This window comes from Lissotriton helveticus, chromosome 5_1, assembly GCF_964261635.1.
Source record: "Lissotriton helveticus chromosome 5_1, aLisHel1.1, whole genome shotgun sequence".
In the NCBI taxonomy this organism is placed as follows: Eukaryota; Metazoa; Chordata; class Amphibia; order Caudata; family Salamandridae; genus Lissotriton; species Lissotriton helveticus.
The window spans coordinates 884,468,170-884,490,677 of NC_136065.1; the positions used below are offsets into that span (position 1 = coordinate 884,468,170).

Here is a 22,508-nt window from a genome sequence, read left to right on the forward strand (position 1 = left end):
CTCCCTGTTTGACACTTCATTCAGGAGTTCCCCTACCTCCGTCCAATAGGTCCCCAATTGCGGGCACCTCCAAAACAAATGATCCATGTCCGCACCCAGAGACGAACACCGTGGGCATCGGGCATCCGGCACCCGGAAGTGCCGCTGTATTTTCTCTGGGGTTAAATAGGCCCTATGAAGCACATAGAAATGCACTTGCTGAAAGCGCGCATTTCTCGTGCCCTTCCACGTACGCCTCAGGATGTGTCCCCATGCCGTATCCGGTATGGGCCGGCCCACACTCTCTTCCCATTTAGCCTTGAGCCCTTGGAGTGGTTCCAGTCCCTCATTCAGCATCCTATTATGGAGGCACGTCACAGCTTTGACCGTGCCTGCTGCCATCACCACATATTGGCACGCCATAGTCGTCGTCGGTTCTGCGAGCCCCCCTTGCCAGTGCTTCTGTATGGCAGCCACCACTGCCGCGTGCAGGAGGAACCCCCCGTCGGGCAGCCCGAACTGGTCCCGGAGCGCCTCGAACGGTGCCAACGCCCCATCTATGTACAAATCACCTACCACCTGTAGTCCCATCTCCTCCCAAGCCAGCAACGGGGACCAATCTCCCCCGTGCGGCAAGGCCGTCAGCATGCCGATCGGAATCTCCGGCGCATAAGGCCGCGAAGCCCTCGCTCTCCGAAGGCTCCTCTGCCAACACAAGCGGAGCGTCCTTTCCTCCATGGTGAGGGCCCGCAACTCAAGCCTCTGCTGCATGACAATATAGGATAGCACATGGCGTTGTATCCCCCGGTCCCGGTCCTCCTCTGGGCCCCTGAACACCCTAGCCACGTTCTGTGTAAGAACCTGCAGCTGTGCCGCTAGATAATACAGCTCAAAGTCAGGCACAGCCATGCCCCCTTCTACCTTAGGGCGGAGAAGCGTGTTCAGGGCCACTCTACGGCGGCCATGCCCCCATAGGAAGCCAATAATCATCGATCTCAGGTCTCTGAAGACCCCTTGGGGAATCCAGATAGGCAGCGTTCGGAAATAATAGAGGAAGCGGGGGAGTGCCACCATCTTCAAAAGTGCAATTCTGCCCAGAACCGTCAGCGGGAGGGTCGACCAAAAAGACAAGCTGCCCCTCAGTGCCCGGACACAGCGACCAATGTTGCCCTCCAATAGGTCCGCGGTTGCGTGGTAGATGCGAACACCCAGATAGGTGAAACAAGATGGCTCCCACACCACGTCCAAGTTGCCACCAGGATCGGGCGAACCCGCTCGCAGCGGGAACACACAAGTCTTCGCCCAATTGACCTTAAGGCCCGACAGCCGGCCGAACTCCGACAACAGCCCCATTGCCCCGGCCAACGCCCGCGAGGTGTCAGCTAGGTACAGGAGCAAGTCATCCGCATACAGCGATATATAATGCCACTGTCCGCCTCTGGCTATCCCCATATACCCGACACCCGACCTCGCATGGACCGCTAAAGGTTCCATCGCCAGAGCAAACAACAGGGGAGACAGAGAACATCCTTGCCGCGTGCCCCTGCCCACCGGGTACGCCGCAGACACCAGGCTGCCCAAACGCACTCTCGCCGTCGCCGAAGCATATAAGACCCTCGTCCACCTGCGGAACCCCTCGCCCATACCAAACCTCTCTAAAACTCCGTCCAGGAACGGCCATTCCAAACTATCAAAGGCTTTCTCGATGTCCACAGATAGGACCGCCGGGGCTCCCTCCTCGTCCAAGATGGTGTCCATTATCCCCACCAGTCGGCGAACGTTCAGCGCCGTGCTCCTCGTGGGTATGAACCCGGCCTGGTCCCTATGTACCAGGCCCGTCATATACGGGGCCAGCCTGGTGGCCAATATTCTGCTCAGAATCTTATAATCCACCGTCAACATGGATAGCGGGCGGTAAGACCGCACATCCGCGGCATCCCGGCCAGGCTTCAGGAGCGGCACAATCAAGGCCTCCCGCATGGATCCGGGCAGTGCCCCAGCCTCGAAAGCTTCAGCGTACACCGCCAGCAGCCTAGGCGCCAAACTATCAGCATACTGCTGATAAAATTCAATCGGTAGTCCGTCCACCCCGGGCGTTTTGTTGCGGGCCATATGCTTTATGGCCGCCCGTATTTCCGTGAGCGTTACCGGGCTGCCCAGTTCCTTCGCGTCCTCCTCATCGAGGACCGGAAGCTGCCTCTCCCCCAGGTATCCCTCAATATCCTGGACCCCCACTCCCAGCTGACTCAGGTACAGTTCCTCATAATACCCCCTAAAACATTCCAATACCGCTGCCTGGGTGTACACCATCTCCCCCTGCGCAGTACGAATGCCGAGGATCGGGGAGCCCCTAAGTTCCGGGTTGGCCAGTCTGGCCAAGAGGGTACCCACCTTGTCCCTTTCCGCATGCGCCCTGATGATATACTGCTTGTAGTCATAGCACCTTAAACGTTCCGTCTCGGTGGCGACCACTTCTTTCGCTTCTAATAGCTGGGCCTGTAAGTCCGGCCTAGCCGGCCTACGGCGCTCCAAGTCCCTCAACTTATCTTCCGCTTTCATGAGGTCATCCAACACAGCCGTGCGAGCATTCGAAAACCTACCCAAACACACCCCTCTCACCACCACTTTCATTGCATCCCATTCAATGGACCTACTCGTGGCCGTGCCCGCATTCATTCCGAAATAGCTATCAATGCCTTGCCGAACCGCGTCGTTGAAGACAGGATCCTCAAGGGTCTCCGGCCGAAGCCGCCACGTTGGTATTACTGAGCGCTCTCTCTGCCACTGAATGTGCACCAATAGGGGGTTATGATCTGAGATAGTCCTAGCCAAGTACTCCGCATGGGAGATCAACGGAGCTAGGTGTCCACCGCAGAGCACCGAATCAATCCTGACATGCAGGTCATGAAGTGCAGAATAAAAGGAGTAATCCCTGGTCTCCCTGTGTCGCTCCCTCCAGACATCCAGCAACCCCCATCTATCCTGCCAGTCCTTCCTGTGCGTGGCCAACCTGCGCACCGGGGAGTCCACCAGAGGGGGATGGGACCTATCCAGAGCCACATCTGTAATCGAGTTAAAGTCCCCCCCTAGCACTATTGGGCCCGCCAGGAAGGAGGCCAAAGCCCCCGAGAGGCTATCAAAATATCGAGCTTGATCAGTGTTTGGCGCATACACACAGCAGAAAACCACATCCCGTCCATATAACCTCCCCTCCACCGCCACAAACCGACCCTCCGGATCCACGACTTGATTCAGCAATTGAAAGGGTATCCCCGCCCTCACCCAGATCAGTACCCCCCTGGCATACGCTGAGTAAGTGGTGCCAAACACCTGGCCCCTCCATCTTTTCTGCAAGGCAGTACACTCTTTCTTAGTGAGATGAGTCTCCTGGAGCATGGCAATCTGAACCCCCCTGCGTACTAGATATGCATGGACCTTATGACGTTTCACCATAGTTCGTAGCCCCCGGACATTCCACGTCAGGCATTTCAGATTAGGTAATGTCCCCATTCCAACTTCGTACAGTCCGAATCAAATAACGAATGTTCATAGCCCCCCCAATGCAGTTGCCCCCCCCGAACATACCCAAAACAGAAAAACGTCCCAAACCCCGCTCCCCAGGACAGAGCACACGAACCCAAAGTCCGCCCCCATCCAAACCTTGAACCAACTTCTCGCACTCTAACCCTGTGGTCTCCACCACAGTCGGCCTTAAGGGCCCGAGGGGGGTGAATCACCGCCGACCCCAGCAAGCGGAGCCCACGCCCCGCGCCTCCATCCCTCCCGAAGCTCAGAGCCCCCCCTTCCGGCATCCCGTCCCCAATCACCAGGATACCACCCTACCATGAAGTCCCAGTCTAGCCCAATCCAATCTCAGCCGCAAAAGATACCATCCGAAGTCTGTGGGGTCACCTCCGGCCCCTTCGAACTGTCCGCTTCCGAGAGTTCCCCATCCGTCTTGCTGCCTTCCCCTCCCGAGTTAGTTTCTGCTCGTTCACTGTTCTGTTGCGACCCTGTAATGGCCGCCGTCGCTGCGAGTGCATCCCTCTTTTCCGCCGCCATTAGAGCCTCCCGCCTCTCCCGCTGGCGCCTGTTGCGAGATCTAATGCGTTGCGATTGCCTCACCCGGGGCTGCTTGGGCTCATCTCGTCTACTTTTATGTGATCTGTCCGTCCCCGCCCTATACAACTCCAGCCAGTGCCAAACCTCGTCCGGAGTCTGGAAAAAGTGCGTAGACCCATCCATCATGATCCGCAACTTAGCTGGGTAGAGCAAGGAGTACTGAATGCCTTCCTCCCTGAGTTCCCTTCTTCACTGCCAGGAACGATGCCCGGTTTTTCTGGACCGCTTGGGTGTAGTCCGGGAAGATCGTAACCCTACTGTTCTCCACCTCATAGGGGCCCGACATCCTGGCCCGCTGAATGAGGAGATCCCGGTCCTTGTAGTGGAGGAGCCTCACCACCATCGGGCGGGGGGGGCGGCCAAGCCCCGGCGGGCGAGCGGGTACCCGGTGGGCCCGCTCCAGCGTAAAGAAAGGAGTGAGCCCCTCCGGCGCCACCACAGTGCGGAACCAGGTCTCCATATAGGCCACCGCATCCTCCCCCTCAATCCGTTCCGGAAGGCCTACGACCCGCACGTTGTTCCGTCTATTGCGGCCTTCTGCATCCTCCGCTCTCCGCTCCAACGAGTCCAGCCGGGCCAACATGTCAGTGATCTTATGCTCCGCGGCCACTACCGATGGTTTCAGGTCCAGCAACAGTTGGTCATGGTCCTTAACTCTGTCCGCCAGCTTCGCATGATCCGCGCGTAGCAGCCCCAGGCCCGTGGCCACTTGGGCGATGTCCTGGTGCAATGCGTCCTTAGTCGAGGCGATCGCATCAAGTATGGCATCGAGTCGCCGGTGCAGCCGTTGTTCTCGGTCAAGCTCCGGGGAGGGACTCTCGCCCCGCTGAATTGATGTCGCCGAGTCCCCCTCAGTGCGGCTCTCGGCCATCGGCCCTCCAGTCGCCGCCATTCCAGGGTGCTGCGTCACAGGTCCAGGAGCCCGTTTGTCGTCAGCGCCCGTAGGCAGGGCCGGTCGCCGTGCACCGGGCAGTGCAATGTCGCCACCGACACTCACAGGCACAAGAGTCACACCTGCGAAGCACACTTCACTCCGCCGCCCCCCTCGGGAGCCTGAGGGGGATAGGATGAGTCTCAGGGCGGTGGCCAGCTAGGGTCCCCAAGCTCCGGACATGGCAAGGCAGCGTTCCTTGGCCGCAAGGCACAGCCCCGCTGACCCTAGCGCCTCGGTCAGCGGATTACAGGATCTCTCGCCAGGATCTTCCGCCAGCCGGCGACAACTCGGTTCAGGGCTGAAGTTCGGGGCCGTCCGCCCACCTCGCCGCCATTTTCTTCGCACCCTCGGCAACACCTCAACCGCTACTTCGACTCGGTCTCCTCGGGGGCGGCAGTCCCCCAGCAGTCCACCAAGTGTGCCCAGCTGTCCTCTCACACTTCAGAGGGCAGGAGCGTCGTCTCCGGGTCGCCTAGGGTTCCGAAAACAGGAGAATTAGCGGGATTCTGCGCGGAGCTGCGAGCTCACGCCGCCATCCCGATCGGCGTCCAAGCCACGCCCCCATCTTATTGAAAGTAAGAAAAAGTTTTGTGATTGTACATGATTATGTGAGGAGTAGTAAAATATAAAAGCACTGCCCAATTGCCATTTGCTGGTCAAGTATGTCACTAACCAGGACAATTCTAGAGTAGAAAATGGTTGATAAGTTGGTTGTCCTTCTTACAATTACTATTAGGTGCTAGGAAGTGCAGCATTAGGAACATTGCAAGGGTGTAGAGCCACAATGAGGCAGGTAAACATGGCTCTGTAGAGAGAGCTGGGTAGGGAAGGCAGTAATGGAGAGTGGGTCAGGGACAGGTAAGTGTAGGCTGCACCATCCCACATTGCCCTGGACACCCCCTTGCAGCATGGCAACAGTTTCAAGCTGCCACATAGGGATGCAGATGCTGCCCTGCATTTGTATACTATAGGAGCAATGTTCTTATCATATCTCTGGGAGGTAAAAACAAAGGCCCCATGTACGTTTTCAAACTTACAGGAATGCTTGGTGCGGATTTAGAGGTGATCATTTAAATTTACGACGTTGACAGTACAATTTTTTCATGAAAGTTGACATTTTTGCTTGTAAAATGTCTATCGTTATTTTTTCTTTAACATTTTCTAATTCATTTCTAACTTGTTTTGAAAAGAGACTTTATTTATTTCTTTGTTCTTATATTTGCTTTGCTTCTCTCCCTTACTGTTATTCTTCCCTCAATGACCTTTGCTGCCAATTGTAAAACTTACTAACTGACTCAACATATTAACTATTCCTTTGCTATGTTTCCTCTTCTGGACTATTTCTTCGGTGCTTTTCAATGAGTATTTTAAACACAGCTCAGACAAATACTTGTAAATATATTGGACAATCATCCATATATTCTTGCTGAGTCATTTCCTTTCTATATCACACTATGCTGTTCCAATAACAATTATAAGAAAATTCATGCTTGCTCTCAGATTTACAATTTCGCTTGAACTACTTTGTAGAATTGTAGTATTAAAATGATATCTGTGGCTATCATAATGGTTCATTAAGATACCTCTTTTTATCTCTGTGTAAAATGAAATACTCCTAATTTTAGAAGGATTAGAAAGATGTGTTGCAAGAAGTCAGAAAAGCATTATTAAAGGTATGCTGCCAAGGCGGTCCTGCCAAGCATATTGATGCCTCTTGACCACCGCGCCACTGCTAGTGAATGGATGTTCCCTGGCATAGTCGGCGGTCCCAGGGTGGCACGACCAATATCGTAGTATGACCACAACAAAACGGGTCTGGTGGACCTTGGACTGCCAGTCTTGTAATCGGGCCCTTAATATGAATTATTGGTGGCCCCAACAGAAGAACTGGTATGTGCTGACAAAAAGAGAGCATGCGTTGGCAGCAACAAAAAGACGTGAGATGCTAGAGTCAAGTATATGGTTTTGTTCTATAGAAATACAACCAATGCCAATGAAGCAATCACTGGCTTGGCAGTTCGGGCTGGACTGTTCCCATGAGGCACAGGGTCATGACTGATTTGCATAAGGACAGGTCTAAATTAGGGTGGCATGGTGAGCAAAATAATGATGGATTTCACCCAGATCTCTTGACTGTGGGTGAATGTTTTGATTTGTTCTGCATTCCGTCCATCAATTGTGTGTCTTTTTCTATTTTTTGTTGTTGTTTTACTACGCCTGATTACAGCAGAGCTGGTTAGCTTGTGAAGTGAAAGTGTAAGTGCTTTAAAATTGACTCAACGCCAACTACCTTAAGAGTTAATGTAATAGTGGGGGCATTGGTCAAGTTTTAAAAATAGTTCTGGATACGTCTGGGACATTGGTAGTCCCCTGTATCTGTAATCAAGGTCAACAAGGTTTCAGCCATCTCTACTCAGTGCCCATATGTGTCAATATGGCTTTCGTCAGGATTGAAGGAAATCCTGCAAGCATGCTAGACATGCGGAGTAAGCTTGCATTCAACATTACAGTGAAGGAATCACCTCTTGTGACAAATTCATTGTGTAGGAATTCACAACATGGGTTTCTCCGAGGGAGTGGACCCTGTTGTCACACTTTCATCAAGGCGTCTCACCATCCGATTCACCTTGCATCCCTCCTCGTGAATATGCTGGGCATTTGCCAGCTGAGGTGGGAACCCATTGATGAAGCATGTCTCCAAATAGGTTGGTTAGTGATGGCTCTTTAAAAAAGACTCCAGGGTTCCCCTTTCCCCTTCTATGAAAGCTGTACAATGGCACTCATTTTATCAATCTTATCCACCTTGAAGACATAAAAGGGTGAGTTGACTGTGCTGGTATTTAACCTCATCAAAGTAGGTATATTTCTGCAGTAGGCAGTCAGACTACTTAGCTACATTACTGCTTTCGTAGTATGACATTATCCCAGACCTCTGACAGTTACAGTTTTGTAAAACAACTTTTATTTATTTATATGTATTAATATTTTTTTTATTTTGTTTGTGCAAGAAGAAAACCAGTGAAAGAAACGTTGGTTTATATATTACAGACACAACCTGAAGCAGATTTCTTAATGGTCTATAACATGGGGTTCCCCTTCTCCGGCTGCTTTAAATGGAAAGTACATTCACCTAATAACAGTGAAGAGTTGAGGCACTTAGAGCCATAATGACCTTAGGTTATGCTGGAGTCAGCAATTCCAGCTACTATTTAGAATAATGATAAAAAATGCATAAGCACTTAGAAGCAGATAATTCCCTGGAACATAGTGTATCATTGCAGTTATTCATCGGGATACCAAACAAATCTGCCCAAGGGCGTGCAGGCAATTTTTTAGACAAGCAAACTGTTTCAAGTAATACTCTGTTGAATTTAATACATGGGCCAGGTACCTTTCTTATAAACTGCAAAAACAGACTCCAACTATTGTAATCTTTTTTAATAAGGCATTTATGTAGAGTCTGATACAAATGTTAAAACATATAGGGGCCGATTAGGATGGCGGACGGACTTGCGTCCGTCCGCCACCCCTGAGTAGGAGGGACCGTCCGCATGGGCAGCGGCGGTCCCTTCATGGCAATTAGGATGTGACCGCCACCCTGGCGGTCACATCCTGTATGTTTTACATTGCGGCGGGTGCTGCTTGAAGCAGCACCCGCCGCAATGTAAAAAACGAAAGCTGTGCATTTGCATGCACAAAGCGGCAGGCACCGCGCGGTGCCTGCCGCTTCGTGCACGCAAAGGCAGGGGGGTACCATAGGTACCCCCCATGTGCACCCCCCACGCAACCTTCACCCAGGGGGCCCGCAACGGGCCCCCAAAGTGATTGTCCGTATGCTTTTCCACGGCGGAAAAGCCGCCGCGGAAAAGCATTACTTTCCCTACATCCTAATATGGCCGGCGGTGTCTGATAGACACCGCCTGCCATGTTAGTGCTTTTCTGCCGTGGTCGCCTTCCGACCGCGGCGGAAAAGCGGCGTACAGATTGTGAGACCCACCAGCCATCCTGATTTGGCGGTGGGTCTTTCAGGCCTCCTCGGCGGATTTTCCGCATACTCCGGGCCGGCGGTGGCTTCCGCCGGCCCGGAGTATGCGGGAAATCCGCCATCATAATGACCCCCCTAGTACCAAAATGTTCCAGAATTATATGCTTAAATGAAATCAGGCATTTGCATGAGACTTAGAGGCAGACACACACACTGCTTTGCAAACTACTGCTTTATACGTCTTAATTTAATTTGTTTTAAGACCATCCCTTTCCATCAACTCTATTCACCACAATGCCAGAGGGGGTAGAATTGATATCACAGACCCTTTGATTCTCAAGGACATATCAAGTTTTCCCACTTGTCCTAAACTCTGCCACCCAGAAGCCTTCACATTGACTGTGAAGGGGTAAGAACAAGGCAAGGAGAAGAAACTAGAGATACAAAAATGGGGTCTTGAAACATATTGTTATTTCTGTTCTCTCCCTGCTGCAGTTTTCTTGATCCCTAAGACCAGGGGTAGCAAGGACACTTCCAGGGGTACTAAATGGTGGAGAAGTGTGGCTCAGGGGTTAGAGGCAGCAGACCCGGAAGCTGAGATCGGTCCTGGACCAGGGTTCAATTCCCCGCCTCGGCGGGGTCTTGGGCTAAAAATTCCACGGACTCGATAATTCTCGCCCCGGTGCCTCCTCGACTCACGGGTTCACACTCTGCGACTCTGGGCAATAGCTTGCTTAATCTCCACAACGGCCCCTCGCGGCGGGATGCCTGACTTTCACCTTGTGGATAGCCTGCTATCTCACAGGGGAATACCACGAAGGGTTCCCTAAGCAAGCGCCGGGAAACCCACTGCGGGTAGCTGTGCGCTATATAAGCTCAACTACATTTACATTTACAATCCAAGGGAAGCTGCTGCCACACCTCACTAACGCTAATTGATGTCCATGATCATTTCCACACTTCTGAGAAATGTTGAACAACATATTCATAAAATTAACCTGCAGGGTGGTTAGGGAATTGATATGGAGTATTGAGGCTGCAGTGGTCGTTGCCCTAATTAGAGTTATCAATAAATTATTATTTTCTTATATAAATATGAACTGTGCATTTTTAGAGTAGGTTCGCAGACTTGCTGAACTAAAGTGTGGTTTCTGACACCGGAACTGATTCACACGTATATTTAGAGCTGCATGTTGTTAAGCCTAGTACTCCACTTTTTTACTTGTGTCAATTATGTCCTATCTACCATTGTTAGGATGGTGCATGTTACTGTGAAGACACAGCTGTATGACTTCTTTGGCACCAACTTAGAGGGCTAGTGTCAGTATATATCGACATGTTTAAAATAGGGAATTGAAGTACTAGAGAAAGGGTTGGGTTCTGCATCCTCGCACCCCCGTATTTGCATTGTATAATACTGGGAAGACTCAAGACACTAATGGGGGATTGGTGAGTCAGGATTTGTAAAATGTACACTTCTTAGAGATGGGACAACATGTCTGGCTTTTTAATATCACCTTTATTTATGGATGTGTGGCTCTAAAGGGTAAATGCATTATAGTTGATTATGCTGCATAAGAATGTGACACAACATCTTCATCAGCCAGTGGATTATAGCATTTAGTGGTTAGTATGTCCATAGAGCCAAAAGACATTGAGGCCAAGGATTATGCCAATGGACCTTTTATTGTAAGGATATAATTGTTTAGCCTTACCTCATAGATAATACAAATATCCTTTGAACTATGCCAACCAATAATGAATAAGGGAATCAATGCTATTTGATGAGGATATTTGGATGTGTCACGATGCTAGGGCAAGATATCAGGCACGCCGCTGCACTTTTCCTGCATATGCGTCTAACTAATTTACCATAATGATGTGGAATTCAAAATAGTTCATTAAAATGGTACTGATAAAGCAGCTTCAAACTGTTGCAATATAAGAGAGCCTACAGGATATTGTTTTCTGTGTTACTGTCAATGCTATTTAGAAGGAGCACTCACTATTTAATTTCTTGATGATGTACACATCCATGGAACTGAACCTGTACAATATAGATCAATGGCAGTTCTCAGTGCATAGTCGGAATAAAATAATAGTCTTTTAAGGTAAAAATGATAGCATCTCTGGCTCCCTCATCATTAGCAGGTCCACTGTAATCAATGGTAGCAGACTGGAAACCTGAGTATAGGTTGGTAAAGTGCTTGGTCCAGACTACCAAATCCAAGTAATGCTTTGTTTGCGCTACTTGATCCTTACCCCCAGATGCAATTATTTTCCAAAACACTGCCATTTTATTGGTTTTTACTGCCTGGAGGAGATCCAGCCAGCTATTTTCCTCCCAGTTCTTCTTTGCGGTGACCAATGTTTTCCTATAGCTATCCCTGGCACTCATTATTGAGTCTGCACTTCCCTGTTTTAATCTTTCAAGTAGGCGTTTTATAGCTTTCCTGAAGTCCAATGTATACCAGGGGTTGGTATTTGTGTTTGTCTTGCAATTAGGCTTCGATTACTTTCTAATATCTCTAGTGGGAAGGGGCTCTAACTTGTCAACTAGGAGGTTATGCATGGTTATTACTGACATTCCACTTGTTTCCTCATAAGCATGAGCACCCACTACTTCTGCAAATGTCTTATAAATGTTGGTCATTATCTCTGTATTATCAGTGATCCGTGGCCATTTAATGACTCTATGGTTATTCCGTTTTAGAGGCTGCGTCTTTAATGAGCATATGTCAGATGGCTCACCCCTTGCTATACAGCCTGTTATTTCTAGGCAGAGGAGGCAATTGTCATTGTCCTCTCTTGCATCTATTCTCAAGCCCGCAATCCTGCTCAAGCTATGCATACTGGGCATAATACATATAATCAATTCTTGACTGCGAGCTTCCTCATTATTTACTTTGTTCATCCATTTAACCTGCTAGCATTTTTGTAAGAACTGGCATTTGAACTCCCCTCTCGAAGTGCCTTTTAAAATTTTGGGATTTATACATGGGTAATCATGAGCAAAGTTGTGCACCCTCAAGTGGAGGTTATGCCTTGTTCTTTAAAGGTATCCACTTGGATAAATGGTGGCAAAATTGTTCTTGACACTCTCATCAATGGTCACAGACACAGGACTTGCTCCTGTAGGTAATTGTTTCCTGATCTTGCATGCGTTTGTGAATAACCCCAAAATATCTGAAATTAGAATAAAATTGGCATAGTAAGGGATTATTCATGTATAATTAGAAAAAAATATTTAAGAATTGCACCTTCTTTGTAAGTTTACTAATATGGAGTTGGATGTTTGGTGCAGATTCACAAACGTATGTAATAGTACATAAAAGAGTACCATTAATGCTTTACTCCTTCAAATAGCATTTTCTAGGTATATCTGGAACTCCCAAACTATGAAACAGATAAAAGGGTCAAGCTGCTAAATGTTTTCTAATATAACAGTGGGATTTTGGGAGTAATCAGATGTAGAAGGTAGGAAGTTGAATGTGGAGGATAGTGACTGGCTGTCCAAGCTAAGTCATCTTTATTCACAGAAAAGGACGTGAACCTCTTTTATCCTCATCCACACATTGATAGTTTGTCACTTTAAGTTAACTGTGCCACTTCAGTTGGGTTTTGGGCATGACACTTCTGAGCTCTCAAATGGCCTTGCTGTTTGAGTGCTTTTGAAGGGGTATTTGGTCAGTGACAGAGATAATACCCCGCTCTAAGTTGGCTCTATGATCTTTGAAAATGAATAAAGAAATTCAGATATACCTGTACCAATACAGCCAATAAGCTGCATTGAGGGTTTAACAGTTGCTCAGTGACCTTGTTAAGATTTGCAATGGGAATGCTTTCCATAATGGACTATTGCTGCCCTGTGCTTGCAGTGAGAAATTGCGTCCAGATTCAGAAAGTTGTCAGGAAGTAAGGCTGCTTGCACCATGTTAGCATCTCAATGTACCATCCAATGTGAGATGTTTACTATTGCCTCTTTGGGCATTGCAAAATGAAAAATCAGATACACATTTGTGCTAATTTCAGGCCTCCTTCACCACTGTCACTGCAGTGTGTGATGATAGTGCAGCCAAACCAGCCTCTATGAGTAGTCATATGGTGAAATGCTAGGAATCACTGCAGACAACTTCTTTGCCCAAAAAGAACATTCAATGCAAATAAAGTGGTGGTCTCTATTGTTGCCATGTTATGCTACACTAAGATATTTGGATGTTCTTTAGACAGGATCAGTTAGGACGTCTAAATCACATATGAAGTGGTGTGTATATATGGGCATATTATATGTGTCTCTTATGAATAGGCATTATTGGTATGTGAATAAAAATATTAATGCATTCAACTGAAGATTTGCTTTTGACATTCTTCACACAGATAGATTTACAATTTTCAATTTGTTTGCAGATGTTCTGGTTAAGGGCTCTCGTGATGATTACTGCACAAAATAGCACGGTTTTGTGATGTGGTCACCTTGTACAGATGGACCATTGTGTCCTTTATACGAAGCAGATTAGCAACTCGCCCACATATTAGAGAAAATAAATTTACTTTTGATGGCCCCCTATTCACTTGCAATGAAAACATCCATTTTGGTCGACATATTTGTATGGAAGAGACACAACCATTGCTAACAAAATTAAAAGATATGTGCAGTCCCCTGTCAACTTGTCACTTGTTAATATCTAGCCAGTGAGAATTTCAATACAGTGCCAGCATTCTTGCTACTCTTGAGAGAAGTTGAGTATGTCATAATCTCTGAAGGTGCCACACTGCTGTGCAATGTACCGTGATAAGCTGTCCAGAGAACAGATGTTTTTTCACTCAATTGTGGAACTTTAGTCTAATTTTCTATGAAACTGAGAGTCTGTTCTCTCACATTACACATCATGGTCTTAACTCTAATTTGAACTCTGTAACATGTTTTCCACTGATGAGATGGTACACTTTCCTCATAATTATAATCCCAAAACACTGCCATGTTTTGGCAGCTAGTCAGAATTTTTTTAATTTCAGAACCAACCCTGAAAGCGGAGATTTGTTTCTAAAGAATGGTCTTGATATGTGAGCAGTTTTCATCATAAAAATTGACCTACCAGCCCAGAGAGATATAGAATGGTAAAACCTTCCATTTCCTAGTTCTTTGTTCAGTTAACTAACAAAACCACATAAGCATTACAACATATCATAAAAAAATAAAAAAATAAAAAATGGTATAATATTAACAAAATCATCATATTATTCTTTCTTAATTGCAGTGAACAGAATACAGCTTACTGCACCATGCACTTTGTGTTAGTGTTTCTTCGTCAAGGACGATGTTCAGGCAAACTTATGCCTTGTCCATGTGATAATCTTTCTTTTCAAAGCACGTTGCACTTGCTTCTATTTTGCACATTATATAAGTCGGTGAGACACAGATTTCTGGTTCCATTATGAAGGAATATATGTCCTTGCACATATAATGATGGGTTTAATTACTTGCATATATTGGACTCCACTGATATCTGCGTAGCTGTAGCAAACTTTATAAGGGGCTCCATAATGATTAGAAAGCGTTTTGAGTGAAATTGGCATAGGATCATCAGGAGGTGATTTTTTTATTCCAATTGTCTTTTTAAAATGATGCTTATTAATTGCCTTTGCTAACATTTTATGAATTACTGTTTTTAATCTTTCTTTGTTGATGTTTTATGAATTGAGAATATTTAATTGTGAAACTTTTATGTTTCTCAGAACCGGAATACCGTTATTTTGACTTGAATACAGCTTACACCAAAACACAATAAAGAGTGAATGAGCATCTGTAAACGGAGAAAAGCTGTTCTGCATTGGACAAAGTTAGCACATTTGAGGATAGGGACAAGAGCAGTTTATTCAGGGACCATATAAAAACATTATTACAAGAAGAGCGAGTTAAATGCTCAATTGTAACCAAATTCACAGGAAAGGACAAATAATGATGGAGCAATGTCCATCTTAGATGGAGTTAACACATGATATCAAGTTGTGTAGACATCTTATAGATATGGTTCCATAAATACTGTTGTTTTCAACATAATACATTATTTAATAGAGGGCCTTACTAATATTAAAGAATCTCTTTTTGTCTCTTCTAAACTGACAAAAACTGGTCTGTGCTTAAATTTACACCTTTTGTTATATTTTTAAGCTGAGCAAATTTATCAGGTCCGCCAAATTTAGGAAATAAGAATTTAGCATCCCTCAACCATTTCGAATTGAAGCAGTGCTCAATAGACAGTAGATCTGTAGATTAAAGTCTTGCAAAAGCAGAGCAATGGGCAGAGACCTGGCGATTTACCCTAGGGTCACCTCTCCACCAAATTCTGAGTGAGGCCAGTACTATCGCCTAGGTGTTTCTCAATGTTACGTCTATAGAAACGAAGGTGAGTACGCACAAAAGCTCCCTTAATTGTATGAACAATGAGCGAATCAGGAGGTTTTAAGCTTTGTGAATCCTCTCCTTGAAAAGCATTAGGGATTGATCAAGATTCGATACGTACAGACATAGGGACAGAGAGTGTTCCTCATCTCCACTGCATTTATTGAGACAGTTAACCCCAATTTGCCACCCTCTGGTGCACATATCCTCTGCTACACTATGCTGTCTATTAAGAAAATCAAGTAACAGACTATGCAACTATCCATGCAGAAATACTTCAGAAACTCATCAAATTTATGTCATTGAGTTAGGGCCATGTTTTCAATAGCAAGCTCATTTTGTTGTACCATGTTTCCTATCTTAAATAAGGGATAACACAGTGTTATTGATTCACTAATCCATAATTTCAGTGTTCATGCTATCTACCAGCAAAAGTAGCATTATCGGAAAATAATGCATATGGTGTTTAGTAACATGTGACCTGTAACTCTTTCTCATTAGGATTTATTTGAAAATCTCCTAGGTAGTTTCCATTCACAAATGGACAAGTAAAATGGCACACAAAAATGCCTTTTGTTATCTCATACCTTCTACAAGTACAAAAGTTTGATCAAAATACTACTGAATGTCTTCATAAATGAAGGGTCAACAATAAGCTCTCTCTTTTTTTTGGTTCAATTTTCGTTTGCAAAGCTAATTTTTCTAGCTTTATAAAATTTCTTCCAGTTTGAAAGGAATTGCCTTAAAATGGCTTTAGCTATTTTACCACCATTTTTAGAATGAAATTTGCTGTCAGTGTCAGTGAACAATGATTACCCAACTACGACCTGCCTTTTTACAATTTACAGTTTTTACCTGACAAGGCAGTGATGTTGGCGGTGTCCGGGTATGTAGAATGAACCTCATATTGGAATAAAATAATGTGTGCCTAAGAAATAATGATGTAAATGTGAGGCTGGCAAGCTACTTTTAAATTGTACCTAAATGCTTTCATATTGTGTTACTTGAATGAAATGTATTGTATTGTGTATAATAAGGTTATTAATGTTTTTATGTGGCTTTTATGTTTTTATCTTTCATGATTATGATGCATAATCGAATAAAGATTAATATGCAATATATACATACATGATTATGCAACAATCATATTTCTTGTACATATAATTATGCTGCTTATGGCTACTGTTGTGTGTCCTTTCTCTCTTGCTAGAGCTCAGAAGCTACCTTACCTTAACACAAGAACTTTATAAATGCAATAACTACATTAATGCATCGATAATTCTGTGAATACATAGATACATTAGTTAATTCATTTATTAATTAGTTAAAAGATGCTTCGATATTTAGGTAGAATTTAGTTCAAGATACCATGCCAGTGAAAGACCTCCGAAAACCCCCAGAAAACAGACAGTATGTGTATATAAGGTGTCTATATTTGAATCTATTTAAAACTTTTATAAGTCTCCAGGCTACCTTTATGGCCTTGCTTTTAGATGCACTCATTATTGAGAGGCCAATGCAGCCATCTAATCATGTGTATTACTAATCCCTGTAGAATTCTTTGTGGATTTTCACGGATCCTGTACAATCTACTTCCATGTTTTAGAAAATAACCTGCACTTACCGGCAGTGTGTATGTGATCCTGCAAGGGTTTCGATTACAAAGCATTCCCCATCATTGAGACAGTATGCCAGATCCTTATCTTTGCAGGGTTTAAAGTGCTCTGATCTCTCGGTGGAATAAGTGGTGGTGCCTATAAAGAAGATTGAATAGAAAAAAGAAATCACGTTAGACTTTAAACTGTTTCAAGAATTACAGAGAAAATGACAATGACAAGGATAAAAATGATATACTTGGTTACATAGCTGTGCCAGATCTCATTTGAGAATTCCAATCAAAACGAACTTTGAATCTGCCAAAAAATATATTAGCTCCAGTAAAATGTGATTGACCAAGACAGAGCATGCAATTAACATTCAAAAAATGTACGGGCCAAGTCAAACTAAATAGGACAATTTTGTTCAATTGTCAGACTTCTAAATTAAGGATTAATAATTTGATCCACATCAGCGCCTTTCTAGTTTCGAAAAATATATTAGCAGCAGGAGTTATATTATACAGCAATAAAGCTTTCTGAATTTATTTTCGCTCATTAACATTTTAATTCACGTGTTGTTCCTAAAAATGATTTGTTCATCTCACTTTGAGTCCAAGTCAAATCTTATTAATCACATAATCAATAAATATGATAAGAACTCTGTAAAAATCAATAAAGGTTGTAGTTTTCAAATTAGAGTGGTAATTAGGTCTTTTACAACCTGAAATCATTTCCTCCAACCTAGTCATTTCTTTGTTCTCACAAATTCCACAGACATGCAGGAATGGAATACTGTTGCAAAAGCCATCAAATGTGAGCACCATAAAATATAAATGTCATTACCATCAGCAATACTGTGTAGTTTTAAAGTGCATTAAATGGAAAAATGCATACCCAATTAAACAAATGTTCATATTTATTTGAATGTAGATTCTATTTATTAAAACAGGACAGGTGTGAGGATATGGTCATGTAGACAGATTAAGTGTACCTTGAAATAAAAAAATTGGGGATATTAGTTGAGGGGACGAGTACCCACCTCAAGTAATACCCACTGCCCTTGTCTGAATAAACCTGAGCTCAACCCCTGGTAAGCAACAGCTACAACAACACAGCTGTTACTATGCATAGCTTTTACAACACAGTTATTACAACACATCTTCTGTTATGACGCATAGCCTTTACCACGTGTGATTTCACAATCAATGTGCCTTTACCACACATGCCTTTACAACAAATTATGTTGTAAAGGGATGAACGGTAAGGGCATAAGCGTGGTACTGGCGGTAGGGCATATGGGTGGTACAGGGTTAATGGCATATGTGTGACAATCATTGTAATTAGAGGAGACAAAGAGACCTTCCACTTCCTCTTTACGGAAAAAGAAACCTGTGCATCAGCCTCAAAGAGCTGCCTCCCCATGAGGTATGGGGAATTGCACAAGAAGGCGTGGGGCTGGGGAGTGTCAGGGCAGGGTCTGGCTTTAAGGCTTTGGGATGGGAGTGTTTTTTTAATGCCACGGGCTGGGGGTGGGAAGGTAGTGCCAGGGGCCTGTTTTAGGGCTTTTGGCGGGGGCCATTTTTTTTTTAATGGCAGGGAGCCAGGGAGGGGTAGTGCTAGGGGTGTAGTATTTTGGCTCAGGGTTGGGGCTGGGTTTTTTGGGGCCTGGGGGCCAGGAGGGGTGGCGCTGTGGGCAGGTTTTAGGGCTCAGGCTTGGGATCAGGAAAGACCTTTACCACTCATATGCCTTGACAATTCATGTTTTTACAACTAAATTAGTTGTAAAGGCATGCTTGGTAAAGGCATAATCGTTGTAAAAATATGTGGGGTGAAAGTTATATGGAGTAATGGCATTCGCATTGTAATGGCATGCCTTACAACGGAATGCTTTGTTCCATCATATAGATACTGCATTGAGCACATGGCTTAACTTAGAGGCAATGTATGAAGTATTTATATATTAATGAAAAATAATAAAGTCAAATACACACAAGAAACATCCCAAACCAAATTAGATAAGATGTAATACATTTTAATAAACAATATTACACTTAAACTTAAAAAGCTAATGAGGGAAACTGGAGTTATGATTTGTTTTAGGTAATGTATGAAAATGGTGCCAAAAATCATTAAGCATCAACCACGTTCACCTGGTTGCACTTGACCAGTACCTATGCACAAGTTAAGGCCAACCGCAATAGAGTGTAGGTTGGATACAGAAACCAAATTCAACCCTTTGGGAAGTTTTACCTTCAGACATAGGGCCTGATTCAGAAAGGTAAACTTACACTTTTGTGTGTGTTTGTGATTTTTTAACATTCACAAAGGAATTTCATTAGTAGTATCTTCATGCCTGCAGAGTCTCCGCACTCATGGCAGAGACTCTGCACATAAACAGATAGACAGTCGTAACGGGACTACTTGTAAAATTCCTTCGTGAATTGCAAAAAACATAAAGTGTACCTTTGTGAATCAGGTCATTAGTCTCTAAAATGGTAGCCAAAAATCCTAAGCAATGGAAAGCAGCAGACTGTGGAGGAATAGGGTCCCAAGACATCAGAGAGTCAATTGATGCATCGCTGGTGATGACACTTAATTTTGGCTGGAAAGCTAAGAAAAGGGAAAATTGGTATTTCACACCTAAGAAGGCCCCTGGGTGATCAGATACTTCTGAAGCCTAAAGATTTATACCCTTGGACTTGGTCAATATTTTGAAGCTCAGATTCTTTCACCGGGGCAAGGCTGTAGCCAAAGAGGGCTCCACCAGGTTGGATATATTCTCTGCAAGGTCGCGATGAATCAGATTTGCTGCTGCGGAAAAGCTCTGAGTGGGCACAACCTGAGTTTTTCGCCCAGCGACAATGCACCTTTATTGGATCAGGTTGGCACGTTGGTCCCAGTCCTTTGGAGGTTCTTGAAGTCAAAAGTTTCTAAGCCCATGGTTTCAGGATACAATAAGGAGGAGTACACTCCGACACCAGTCAAGGGTCTAGTACCTTGGGGACAGAATGTGGGTTCAAGACTCTGCAGCAAAGGTTAGCAGTAGGGTCCAAGGCAGGTGCAGTTGGAGCTGGTCAACTAGAAAGTAGCAGAAAAAATCCTCTTGTAGCTTGTTGTGTAACTTTAGCTTGAACATGAAGTCAACCTCAAGACCCTTGGAGTCCACTTCTTTGTCTTGTGTACAAGTGGGTCAGGAGGTTCAGCCTTCTAGGCTCCTCCCAGGTAAAAAACAGGAGGTCCATTCCTCGTATGTTCTTTCACTGGTCAAGAAAGTGTTCTATGGAGGGTACTGGGGACACTACATTTAAGCCTAGAAGCAGCTTAGCGGTAGGTGAAACCCCTGGCCACTCCTTAACCAATGGAGTATAAGCTCCCAGGGGTAACTGTGCCAACTTGATCAGATTTGTCTGTATGCCCTACTGAAAACAATCCCACAGTGGTCAGGGAAATGAGTAAGCCCTCTTCTGGCATTGTAGGAAGAATTACAGTTTTACAGGGTGAGATAAGAGTCTGGGCTTGGACAGAAAAAATGGTGTACATTACTGAGCCATTCATAAAATAATACTATAATTTGTTCCTCAACATAAAAGTGTTATTTACTCGAAAAGCAACCTAGCTGTTAAAATAAAATGTGTTGAATAACTGTCAAAACACAAACTGATAAAATACAAAAAATTTTTTTTTTTAATTTTTTGTCTTTGATGGCATGATTCACAAGCTGGTACCTGAATGGCCAAAGAGCTCTCTCTTCTAAAATATATCCCAGATCTTCCCCTAAAATCAGCAGCGATATATCATAAATAAAAGGTGAGAAAAACCTTCTTCAAATTAACGTGTGATAAAAGAAAAGTTAATAGTGGATTCATTGCAATACTTTTGTGACAATGGGTCTAAGACAATAATCATACTTTTTCGAAACTGTTAATAGAAAGATGTTACATAGTCATCTTTATTCTTATTCGAGTAAAAATCTGCTATTTTTGCAAATGACAGAATGCGAAAGCAGTATTGCTGAAAACTCTAGTTACAATCTGGCTATGTAGTGAATCTTCGGTGCAAGCTGTTAAATGAGGTATACATTTTGGAGTTATTAAAATTTGTAATATCTTTTTTTGGACAGCATTTATCCCACTGCAATCATGCTACATCATTTGGCTTTATAACCAGATTTTTAGCAATTCTTGAAATAACAAATTGTTATCCGGTAATATCAAACACAGAGGAAGATCGTTTCAGCGAGGTTTGATGAAGTAAAGTAGTTTTAGGTTTGAGAGGAGAAGTATTGGGCAATGGTATAGAAGGGAAGATTATTTGTAATACAGGCACAGGTTATTGGCAAATTTATAGGAAAATTGAAGCGCCAGTGGAGGGAGAAAACAGGCTCAATCTGTAAGTGGCAGCACAAATGTGAAGTGGTAAGTAAACTGAGACAACATTTTATGCAATTTGAAGAAGCATTTATTGTGGTTCAGAGTTAGTTTTTTCAGTTCTTAAATTTGCTGAATGAGGAATAGTCTTATAATAAGCATCTTGACCAAATGTTTGTTAGGAAGGTGGATGGCATGTGGCAGTAGGAGCTAAAATTGGCAAATAAGGGGGTGAAGGGGAGAAATTTGTAAGTTTTTATTGAGAACAAGATAGGGAGCTATTGAATCTGAAGAATAGGTGGAAGATAAGATTAAAGGCCTAAATATGAGTTTGGCGGTCTTGTAGCGGGCTGCCAAACTCATATTTAGGCCAGCGCCCCACTCCAAGACTACCAAACTTGACCGCCAGCCACCCGCCAGATTACGAGTTATCTTGTGGTCTGTTGAGTAATCCTTTGGCATTCCCATGGTGGTGCCTGTTAAAAAGGCACTGCAATTGGAATGCAAAAGTCCATTCCTGCAAGGCATGGACTGATTCAAATAATTCCCCCTCAATAAATTATTATTTAGCCAGGGCTTTTTCTTTGTAACAGGAAAAGTGCATTTCTTACAGACACATGACTAAATACTGCACATTAATTTACAAATATGTACATCAGCCACATAGAATTACCTATGATGACATTCTCAAACCGCATACAATCTCTACTGGGCCATAACCACCAGAATCACAGTAGCACCCCAACCTACAATAGTGCCCCAATCTATAACAGGTAGCACGTTGCATTATAGGGGGTGTCACTTTAAATAAAACAGGCTCATAGGCTTTGTCAGGGGATAACCACATCATTACATAAGTCAAGACTATTAGCTTTGTGAAGGGGTGTTACGACATTATAACATGAGGGAAGCCAATTGACTTTGTCACGGAGTCACAACATTAAAATACCAATAACAACATATCAAAAAGCACTATTCTTCTCACTACAATCAATTACCATCTTTAAATACAATCAATGCTGTCATTAAAATGTTGCAATATTTATAAAATATATGTCAGCAATGAATTGTCAATAAAACATTGAAATTATCATAACATGAATCAAGGTCTTTTTATCTA

General features: G+C 44.3%; 1 protein-coding gene across 2 annotated transcripts in view; it reads right to left on the minus strand.

Annotated features, from left to right (window-relative positions):
* Positions 1-22,508, minus strand: part of NRG3 (neuregulin 3) — a 1,733,439-nt gene that overhangs the window by 1,113,726 nt on the left and 597,205 nt on the right. For both annotated transcript variants that reach the window (XM_078641127.1, XM_078641126.1), the window contains exon 2: positions 17,048-17,177. In XM_078641127.1, the coding sequence (XP_078497253.1) occupies positions 17,048-17,177 (130 nt within the window). The remainder of the gene's footprint in view (positions 1-17,047; positions 17,178-22,508) is intronic.